Raw genomic sequence first — 12,008 nt, 5'->3', positions numbered from 1 at the left:
AAGATTTGACAGCTGACACGGTCTTCGCTGCCCCTGTGATGGCATGAGCTCCTCAGTAAGGGACGTTACTGCCTCTGCTTTGGGGTGAGAGGCAAGGAGAGGCAGAGGGGAGAGTTGCTCTAAAAAAGCACAGCCACAGAACTTCAGATATATTAAGGGAGATGACAGCATTAGAACACAGAGACAGTAACACTGCAGAACCATCACTCATTTCATCGAATTGTTCCTTCTACCAGAATAGCAGGGTCTCAACATCTGGGGCAGGGGGATAAGAGATGAAAAGGCTGGCACCAGGCTGGAGCAGCGTAGTGGGACAAAGATTCAAGTTCCAAGTGTCTAGTTGGTATTCTCAGACACTTAATTTGTAGTAAAAAAAACCTGAATGAAATTCAAAATTCTCAAAAGGCAATACAGATTCAGATTGGTTATACCTTCGTTGTAAGTCACTTAGCTGAAAAGTAAGCTAAAATGCCTGTAAAGATTTAAACAGGCAGCAAACAGTACAAGTATACTCAGAAGTGACCAGTCTAGTAGTATCAAGGCAGCAGCAGCAGGCCAAAGCTGAACCCACAAAAGACTTACTAGCTTCAATTAGCAGAGAGCAAAGGCTATGCTGGCTTTTGTTACATTACATTTGTCTTTTTGGCAGAATGCATGTCAATGCAGGTTTGCAGCAGCAGCAGCTCTTTTAATATGTGGAAGAGGGTTCTTAAGAACAATGATAATACTGTTTCCATTTTCTACCTATAAAAATACAGCAAAGACCACTTTAGAATCCAAAGGAGGGGAAAAAAATATGAAAAATGAAGTTTTCCTCAAAAGTCTCCCCTCCTTCCTCTTGTCTTTTTGAAAAATATAATTCCTGTTTTAAAATAAAACACTGCCACACTTTTGGTGCGTGCTTGCATGTACTTTCATAAAAGTAGTGAGGAAAAAAGCTCAGTGAAGAGTTATCTTCGTCCTTTCCATTAGGCAAGGAAATTGCCTCTGAAAAGCAGCCCCTACTGTAACAAGGTTCCACTTGCTGCTCCTGCACAGGAGCCACTTCTAAGGCAGTGCTCAAGGTTTTTGTGCTTGTATGCAAACGAGTGTCAACAACAGCAACAATTTCTGTTGAGTGCTGAGTCTGGAGTGCTCCGTCTTAGCACCTGAACAGGGAACACTGGATGTTAACAAATAATTCCCAACTGCACAAATGAAAAAGTAGCTGCTTGAAACAGAGAAAGGCTTTGGATGAGCGTCCTCTTCATTAAAAAGAACTAGAAGTAGGAAGACCAATATATTCTAAGCCAAAATGTGTGTCCTACGTTAGTTACTTGTACTGAGGAGTAAGAAAAACTGCAATCCCATGTATTTGAGAAAGGACTTCCCAAGAGCACTCTACCCAAAGAAGAGAACTGGACAGACAGACAGGTGCCTACAAATTCCTCTTTACCCATCAAAGTTTTATCTGCTGGCACTAACTTTGAGTTTTCTATAAAACACACTAAATAATTCAAGTATTTGAAAAATAGCTTGCTAGTAAAAGCATCATCAACTGTCAAACTACTCAATGAGAAAGAAAATGAAAATCTGCTTATACCAGGAAATAATAAAAATTTTTTAAAAGTCGCAACACTGTTTCTTTAAAGCATTTTTTTTAAAGTGTTCACCTAAATTACAAAGCACTTACCGACCTCAAGGAACAAAGCAATCATTTTTTTTTCACTACACCATTATTCCATTCTCTTTTTATAAAATAAGAAAATTAAACAAATGAAAGCTACAACAGTTCTAAACTGTTGCTGATTCCTACCAACTACTTTCCATTCTTCAGCTCATTTTTACACTCTGGGTAACCACATGAATAAACTACAACATTTTAGTCTGAAACAAAGAACTAAGGAATGTTCATCCTGCTCCTTTAAAATATGCTGACTAGCATACAGAGTGGTTAGCAAAAGACTAACACAGAAAAGAAAAAAGTAAACACACTCACTCCTCCCTTCACAGTGTTAACATATTCGTCATCATCTGACATACAAACCAAATTCAACTGGGTATATCTTGCACTGTTGTGAACAGTGAAGTCAAACACCAGTAGGATTACACTTCTCTAAACAAGAATTTAGACACTGAACAGAAATTAAATATGGGTATGTGCATAGAGGAGATCAAAGCTTTTCTAAAAGACAGTCTTCTACTGCAGAAACAATGACTCAAGGTTCAGGTTTTGTGGGTTTTTGAAGATCTTCCAGGTGGAATGTGACAAAAGAGGGGGCACAGATGCACAGAGGAAAGAAAAACCCTGTTGTCATGGTTTGAGAGCTCCAAAATCTAATTCCCTAGTCCAAGTCCCCCTCCCACATCTCAACCCAATGTGAGATGGGTTTTCCAGACACCACGTGAGACTCAAAATGGAGGGAAAGGGAATATATATTACAATGACTGTACAAATAAATACTACAATACATTATATACAATCTTAGCTATCTCTACCATGACATAAGTATTTACAATGGATCAAATCTCTTCTCCCCTCCAAATAAAAATCCAGGAGGGAAGAAGGAAGATCCTTTCCACTTTCAGAGCAGCAATGTTTCTAAGGCAGCGGGTTCTCTTCTTCTCATTCAGCAGCTGTAGCTGGATCTCTGCCAGTACACACGAGGGGTATCCAAGCCCCTCGGCCCGTCATCTCCAAGCGAGGGTCTTCTCTTCCATGGGCTGCATAGCAGGGACAAAACTCACATCACCACGGTCATATCATGGGGTGTAAGACCCCCATGAAGGTCCCTTCCTCAGGGGATTCACCCCTGAGTTAGAACATCTCAGGCAGTTTTCAGTTGAAAGCCTTTGCCTCAAGAGTTCTATCAGAGCTCCTGTGCTCTGTCTCAGGCTGACAGCTTGGCAGCAGCAGCAAGGGGGGGCCAAGGTCACCCCCTCTGCATTCCTTTAATCGTCCCGGTCCAGCTTTCCAGGACGCCTGAGTTTTTCAGCTCTTTTCTGCAGTGCTGCTGCAGTTTTAGGACTTCCATTCAGTAGGAGTCCATTCTTTCCACTTAGGAAAGGTCACAAAAGGAGTTTGGGGTTTTTGGTTCAGTTTCTTACCCCAACTCCATCTCTGTAGAACTTAGTTGTGCTCTCTCTGCTGCTGGCTCTCTCTCGGCTCTCTCAGACAACTCTTTGTCTTCCTTGGCTACATGTTTGTTGCTGCTTCTTCAGTTATCTCTTGGCTCTCAGCCACAATCTCTGGACGCTGCTGTTGCTCTCTGCTCACTCATGGTGGAGAAAACTTCTTTAGTTTTCAGCCACAGGTACTCAGCCCAGCCTAACGCTGTTCCAAGTCCCTGCCACCCCCCCAGCTGGGGCTGGGGGGCCAGAGCCCCCCAGGGGGCTCCTGCCCTCACTCCTCGTGGCCTTACAACATGGCTACTTCTTCTACAACAACTACAACTACAACCTTCTCTTCCGTTCTGCTTGTGATATGTTTATATTTTGCAAAAGCGCTCATTGGGTAAAACCTCAAAACTTCAAGGGTCACCACCCCCTGGGGTTTTACCATTTTATAACTTCAGGGGGGAAAACTGTTTCCCCCCACCACAACAGTGTAACAGAAAAACACTTGCTCACAAAGCAGTGATGATATTAAAGCTAGTACTTGGAAACTGGTATCTTTTTAATACTATATTTTAATGATTTTTCTCCTTGCCCTAACTTTAACAACTCCTGTTAATCTTTTAAAATATACTGGGCACTATGACTCTATACAAAGTACTATATACATTAAATCAAATAAAAACTTCACATTTTTTTAAAACAAACTTTTAACTGTCCTATCCAAGGGAGGTAAGTGGCACTTCAGTAAAAGCATGTTGCTTAATGGGACCCTGAAAACATTCTGAAAGTGGTCTGGAAACAGATTCAGCAAAACGAGACTGCTGGGGCCCCAAAACTCAGACACAGAGCTCCTCTCCTGTATGCACAATTGTTCCCCAAGCAGCTTTGGGCAAGGGGGATGGCAAAGCAGAGAGGTGTATCCATCCCCACCACTACAGACAAGAACTTGAGTGGTTCAAGTGACCCATTTCCTGCCCGACTCTAGAGTCTTGTGTCGACAACCCCATTAGTAAAAGTTTTCAGCTGGACCTCCCTCAATTAGGTCCTTTGTCAGAGTAAACCACCAAGTAAAGGGACGAGGTAGAGTTGCCACATGTGACTTTTGCTTGCTTAGCTTTGGACAAAGGAGAACAGGGATCTGTTGCTTCGGTAGTGACAACAGGAAAGCATGTCTTAATCCCCAAATCAGCTCCAATTCATTTCACGACCGAAGCCCTCCATGGGGATGTTCACGTGCTATCTTTGTCAGAGAAAAAGTTTTGTCAAGAGCAGTGCCCACAGTTCAACACTCCAGCACGGGGCACACTGCAGGCTGGGGGGGTTATCTCTGCAGACTTTGGAGTGTAGACACTGTTTAGCAATATATTACTATCTCACCTCAAACATTTTTTTCCAGAGATTAGTGCCCAACTTGTTACATCAGCTGTGCATCTTTGTCTAGCAATGGCTCAGTCACATTTGGCTGGCTAAAAGTCTGTTTATGTGCACATACTCACAAACCCCCTACTCACATTCAACATCAACTCCTGCATCTTTCATCCTCTGGAACTTGTCACAAGTTACACCTAGCCATCCTTAGAGGAAACTGCTCATGACATACCTATCCCTCATCACAGTTTTTTGAGTTTTTACTATGAGCTACTTCTGTTTTGAAGGGAAGAGGAAAAATCCGCATGAGCTGGCTGATTTCTTCCTAGTTGTGTCAGGTAATATTTTTATGTTCATTTAAAATGTATGACATTTGAAGTCACTAAGATAAAAAGCAGACAAATGTGCTACTATTAAAATAAAGCCTCTTTAGCTAGTATCAAAACCTCCATGTGCTCATCAGTTCATTCTTATAACTCATGAAATGTGTTTGTTTTGCAGGTTTTAACTGTCCAGTCTATTAGGTTTTATACACCTTCATTTGTTTCAGTTAACTGAAACAACATCAAACAAATACAAACAAACTACATTAAGGCAACCTTAAACAGCATGTTTCTGTTAAAAAAGGTATACACCGTTTCTGTAACCACAGGGAACAAAATTGCTGAGGTCCCAAAACTCAAAGTTCTCCTGCATGTGCATTCCCCAGACCAGTTCAATGGGGCTGGCAAAGCACAGAAGGTACTTTAGCTGGACAACTTACCGTCTGTAGTGGTGCTGGTTAAAGAGGGCAATTTTCAAGGAAGATAAATACAGTGTGCACTGGAGCTCAGCCAGCAATGAATATACCAAGAGGAAGCAATAACCACTTTATTAATTTACATTTAATACTGCATTAGAAAAAGAATTGTTCATTTGCAAGGAGCTATCTCATTAATATTCAGTTCTTCCATGCACTCTTGTTCTTCAGTCTTCAGTTTTGAGGCTGTATCCCAAACCGCAGTTCTTCATTATGTTTAGCATGCTCTCCTGGATAGCTTCTCTTAGAAGCTCAACAGTAAACAATGGCCAGGGGTATACAGAACCACACCCCAACAAAACAGACCCTTCCCTTTCCCAACAGGAAGCCCACTAGGCCCACTTTCCCCATCTTCACCCTCTCACAGTAAGAATATTGTGAACCATTCTCTGGTGTAAAAGGTTGCATTTAGCTGCATAGTGAAAAGCTGGACTATTCAAAGTGTCACGATGCTGGAAAGTACAAGGTTAATGAAAGCAAAACACACAGGAAATAACCCACTTAGAAATCTGTCCCAGAGCTCAGCAATTGCTGCAGCTCATCTATTACACATGGCTTTCAGGAAACAGCATGGTAGGGCACTGGGGGGAAGTGAGGAGAACAGGATGCTATCCACATGAGGACAGTTCTGAAGCAACTAAAAACTGAACAAAGGCAGATTTCATTAATTTATAGTTCTCCAATACATTGCCAAGCCTATACTCAGAGCAATAAGGTTATCCATATGTGGTCTGTGCTTTACCAGGGAAACTGGCAACTTGACCAACTCCTCTGTATCCATGAGAGCACTGTACACCAATGCACTGGTTTGTCTCTCCCATTAATTACTCCCTACCCTTCCTACACAGAGAAATCAACTTTGACATCTCTCCCTTCACACATTCAATACTATTATACTCCAGCACTTGACAAAGACAATGGAATTTGCAGCAATAAGTATTTCCAGTTGGCAGTGCAGTAAGAGAAATCAAGTTAAATACTTTAAAATTTAGAGTTTCATAAGGACCTTTTTCTCAGAGATGCTTCCATGTGCCAGTTCAACTACCTCCTGGAAAAGTTATACAATGAAAATCTGTTCTCTAGAAAGTTCCTGGAACACATCAAAAGACAGATAATTTTAACTCTGGACACTGTTCCTTCAGAAGGGGCTGTCCTCTTAAGGGGAATGATCAGATGAGCTTGCAATGGGGAAACTCAGTTTGAAAATTCACATCTCATGTCACTTTCAAACTCAAGGAAACACAGGAAAGCAAATAAAGTCTATGTAGTTAAAGAAAGTCAACCTTTAAATCTTCTAAGGCTTTTTTACTTTTAGTATTTTATCTTTAATTTGTTCAGAGGTTGTATATCCTGGATATTATCTTTTTAGGAGAATTAATTACAAGCTTAACCAAGTAAGGATAGAGGACGGATAGCACCAGAGTAGTAAATTTTGCTATCTTTTCACTGACCTCAGAAACAAAAAGTTATCCAGAACTGGAATTATTTAGGAAGAATACAAAAGCACACATAACAAAGACAGAATAAGCAAGGCTGTGCAAAAACAAGATATAAGTAACAAGGTTTTATAGGTACATCAAGTATAGAAAACAAATAATTTAAATCAGAAAAAGCCAGTGCCACACTGAAAAAGCTAACTGAACTATACCAAGCACTTAATGGAGCACAATTGGGAATGATAAACATAAGACTAGACTCACATCAGCTTACTTGTTATCTTAATTTAGGTCCCGAGCTTGCCAGTGTAGTTCTCTAAACTATTTTATACATATGAAATAGATAGATATGAAGATGTACATACAAATATGTTCAAACACAGTAAATACAGAGACAAATTCTAGCAGGCAAAACACACACCTAGGATATGATTTTCCTTCTAGAGATACCTGTTCTCTCTTATTACAAAGAGAACTTAAAAATCCTTAGCAGTTCTCGTATGTTACAAATGTGGCCAAATGAGCTACTTAATCAAACACCCAGCAGAAGATAGCCAAAAAATTAAAGCTTATTTAGCTTAACTGGAGAACAAAGTAAGTAGAGATAAAAAAAAAAAAAAAATCACAAATACCAAATCCAATTACCAAAAGAAAAAAAACCCAAAAGCAGCAACTGCCACAATGGACGAGAAGAAGTAATTGAACAACTATAAACAAATGAAGTGCAATAAAATTATGGTAGTTCACAGATTAATGGAACCATAATCAACTAACCCTCACACTGTAAAGCAGTATCAGGAAATAAAGTGAATGGGGTTTTTCTCACCTGTTTGCCCCAGCAGACTGAGCTTAATGTGAGTGTCACTAATGACACCAATCACCCTTATCACGTTGTTACTTCAGTAGCTGCTTGATAATTTGAAGTATAGAATATAGCATTTGAACACACAACAAAACAGGGACAGAAAGGTTTCATTATTCACATGCTAAGGTTAGACTAGAACATACTTAGACATTTTGAGGCAAGAAGAATTACAAATACATTTAACTGACTTGAGCTGTCCTGCATCTGGAAGGACTGGTCCTGAGACCAAGGCACCACACTGTGGTGCAGAGCAGACTGGTCAGTTCAACTGTTCTGATATCCAAACTGCAAGATGACATACTCCAGATTATAAACAGTTTGCTTTATTTTAGCTACTTCACATGCAACAGCTTGCCCTGTCAACACCACAGGAAACCCAACATGAGGAGAAATAAATATTGTAAGGGAGGACAGAGGGGATATAATCTACAGCGATAAAATCCACTCACCTGCCATTTTTTTTGATGTAGGTTGCTAAATAACCATGGTCTTCCCAGTTATGAACTGTTTCTGTCATTCCCTGCTCTTGAAAAATGGGCTGTAGAGCTTTAAGAACGGCATTGCAATCAGCTGCAAGATTAAGAGAGAAATAATAATCAGTAAGGATTTTCCACTTAAGTCACTTCCTTTAAAGGCTGAGCAGTTTTTTCTGGCAGCCTGGATTAATATCTGAGCAGCATTGGAACAACATCCTTCATGTATCTTCTCTCTCCATCCCCCAATGAAATGTTTCTCATTGCACGGGGATCCAAACAGTTTTCTTTTAAAATCAGTTTTCACACCTAAGCAGAAGTGGTTATCTACTATGGATGTAGTACTAGTACTTTTTTTATGACTACTGTTGGTCACCTTCTGTATCACAATTCAGACAAGTCCTTACTCATATAATTACTTTTAAAATCATTTAAAACACAAAGAATAATCCCAAAAAGAAACTACAGCACTGACATGAAAGTCTGAAAAAATGCAGAGCTATAGGACAGGGAAACTACAAAGGCATTGAAAACTAGAGAGGGCAAACCAATCTATTCCCTCTATCCCTACAGAAACATCCATTTTTAACATCCAGGTCAGAGAAGGTCTCCAGTTGAAATCTTCCTGATGCTACGGAAGAGATCTCTCAGAAAAGCAAAAAAAAACTCACTTGGAAATAACTGAGGTTACTCTGGCAATTATCCTCAAAAGTAAGCTCATGATCTGTCTATAAAGACATTTCTTCAGTCAGAATATAATGATTTCAGAAGCCTCAAGTTTGCTGTACACAGTTTTGTGGGGTTTTTTTACCCACAACGTTGTTCATTATAACTACTTTAGATTCTGCAAACAAGTTTCTCAAAAACAAATTGCAAGTTTTGCCTATTTACTTCAGAATCAACAAGGTGAGAGGTCATGGAGGATGCTGGTAAGGCTGCACTTACCAGAAGAGGAACAAAACTGTAAGGACTGTCATGTCAGTGAAGAGACCTAACAAAGTAATTATCTACAGGCTGTCCTAGTGAGGCAAGTATCATAATTTTTGCTTCACAAACACAGATCTAAACCACTATGGTCATGTAATATGTCAGTAATGCAACCAGGATTTAGAGTCACTCTATCAGAGAAACCACCTGGCACAGCCACATTATGGAGGCACAGCTTATAGCTCAACGTTTCAGCACAGACATTCTTCCCCATCACAACTTTACTAAAGAGTTATTCCCAAGGTAATTATTTTGTTTTAATCCCTGCTTCCAAAATGCAGGGAATACATTGGAAACTAGTAAGTGTAGCCTGCAGACATAATCAGCAAGTTTCCAGGATGCTATTGAGTTGTACCAGCTACAAAGAAACAAAAAAGCCCATACCAAATAAATCCAAATTTAGCTCATCTATCATCTCTGTGAAACTCCACAGTAGACTAACCTAAAAATCTGATTACTTGAAACTTATGTTTGCCCATCTGTAAACCCTGGACTCAATTACCCCTGGACGTTTTAACCAGACAGACTGAAGTAACAGATAAAGTGTTTACTTTAATCTTCCTCAAACAAAGTCAAGACTAAACCAATTCCTCAACAGTCAAGGATATTTAATAAAAATGGAAAGGCTTTGCTTCTCATTGCCCAAACTATCTGATCTTGATGCATGTTTTAAGATACATACTTACTTTTCACCTTTTGTTCCTCACTCATTAATTCCCCATGTGGCAAATTAAGGGAAAACAGAACCAATAGAACTAAATTCTGTCAGACAGCAGTAAATGATTTAACTGCTGGCCCCTTCTCAGTCTCACCACTGATAAAACACCACACACAGAGTCCACTACCACTATGAAGATTTTTACTCCCCCCTACCTTCTTGTAAAATTCTGCATCATTTGTACCAGTAAGTTTTCAGGCTTCCAATCCAGCATCAGGTACTACCATGGCACAGGCAATAATTAAGGCTTAGAAGACATAGCTTGTCTGCCCAATAGCTGTGGTTACAGTGGGCCAACAATCAAGTCAACATTGTTTTCAGACATCAAAAGCATAGATGAAGTGGGACCATAATTAAAAGTCACAGTTCTTAAACTGATTCTAATCTCTGCAACTTTGCACTGGGACAGGAACTTTGCAATGCACACTTTAAACCTGCAGTTTCTGGCAGGCATCAGCACTCATTCTGGAGAGGATAGGAGCAGTTGCTCCAAGCCAATACACTCACAAAGAATTTGTCGCTTCAGACGTGGTTCACTCTTTCTGCCTCGCATTTGTTTCCTTGCCCCACTCCTTTGTCTTCTCCCTCACCTTTTCCAAGACATATACTCATTTCTGTCCCTTCCTTACTTCTTAAGTCACCACCATAACAATGTTAAACAAGAACTCAGTTTAATAATGCATACAATACCCTTCCAGGGCAGTAAAATAGTATGAAATCCAAGTTGAACTAGTATGCAACCGAGCCCCAGAACATCTCACTTCCCTAGCTCCTGCAAGACATAGTAAGATGGAGAACAGAGTGGAAGAACTGAAGTGCTCATGCCACATTTAGCCTGTTTTCAACAGCTTCAAGTATTCCTGTGAGGTGTATCCTGGCAGATGCTGCAGGACAAACATCACTGATATTTTTCTGATTCATGAACACACCAATCCCTCACAACCTGCTCATCACTCAGCAGCAGATTTCTTTGCTAAGCACCCAGGCACAAGCTTGATTAAGGCCTTCCTATTATGCTATTAACTTTAGGAAATTAAAACAACATGCTCTTTCATCAGGTCTCTTTTTAGTTATACCACACATGATTTGCCTTGGAGGGATAATTAATTCTCCCAAGTTGGAAACTCCTTTATAAAATGTCCGAGGCACAAGTGGTTGCTCGAAGGCATCAGGAAGTTTCAGCAATCTCAGGATCTCTCACCCAAATCCACTTACCACCTCCTCACTCCCAGCTCAGATATGCTTGATCAAGCATTCATAAGCAAAAAGGACAATGATGACTAGAACAATAGGAACACCTTTGAATCTACATCAAAATGTTTATTCAAGTAGTTATTACTTTTTCTTCTATTCGAGAACAAAGGAAACAAACTCCAGTTACCAAGAATGAAATACTGTTTTAAGTATTTGGTAATTATTTGGTAGAAGAAATGGCAAATGCCTGGAGTTTCAACTGTAGAGAACAGAAACAAAAAACACTGTATAAGATTTGAGATATACATATTTTTCAGGAGTATTAACACCCAGTTTAGCCAGAAAGTTTTTGAATCCCAGCACATGTAAGAGATGATTCGCAGCAGTTGCAAACACTCCTGTGACATCAGAGCAGCAAAGCAGCCATTACCTGAGAGTAATCTGTGAACATGAGAGCTTTCAAAGTTCAGAGTTACTGTAAGCATCCAGGCCGGCCTCATGCAAAACACCAGCTAGTTTCACCCAGATACTCCAACAAGGAGCTCAAGTAATCTGCTATTGAGCCAGACTATTCTGATTGGAGACGTCCTCATACCAGATATTGACAAAAATCTTAGTAAGCAGTGGGAGCAGATTAGCTCTCATTTGAAAATATTCACGCTATTTCCAACTCTAAATTTTTCTTACCCTGATTTTACATGATTTCCTTTAACAAGTGAGAATGTAACATAACCAAAATAATAGGACACATCAAAGCACTTATATAGGCTTCTGCATTTGATGCATTTTTCCCTTGGTAGCTACATTTTCAATAGAGAAAGGTGAAGAAAACGAAAATCAAATTAAATGCTCCATTTTTAATACGTTAAGGAGTTAGCACACATTAGGAGACAAAATGCAGAATATGATAATAGCAAATAGCAACCTGAATGGCTGCTATATTGTTTCAGTATAATAAATTGCTGCGTTATGCAAGTCTGATGTTCTTGCACACAGGCAACTCCAATTCCCAAAAAATATCACAGGAAAAGGAAATACACAGAGACGGGGGGGGGGGGGGGGGGGGGGGGGG

General features: G+C 40.0%; 1 protein-coding gene across 2 annotated transcripts in view; it reads right to left on the bottom strand.

Annotated features, from left to right (window-relative positions):
• SMS (spermine synthase) overlaps positions 1–12,008 on the bottom strand; it is a 48,226-nt gene that overhangs the window by 24,543 nt on the left and 11,675 nt on the right. For both annotated transcript variants that reach the window (XM_017831477.1, XM_017831479.1), the window contains exon 2: positions 8,014–8,134. In XM_017831477.1, the coding sequence (XP_017686966.1) occupies positions 8,014–8,134 (121 nt within the window). The remainder of the gene's footprint in view (positions 1–8,013; positions 8,135–12,008) is intronic.

Source organism: Lepidothrix coronata, unplaced genomic scaffold, assembly GCF_001604755.1.
Source record: "Lepidothrix coronata isolate B3197 unplaced genomic scaffold, Lepidothrix_coronata-1.0 Scaffold191, whole genome shotgun sequence".
Classification (NCBI taxonomy): Eukaryota; Metazoa; Chordata; class Aves; order Passeriformes; family Pipridae; genus Lepidothrix; species Lepidothrix coronata.
This window is presented reverse-complemented; position numbering and strand designations above follow the sequence as displayed.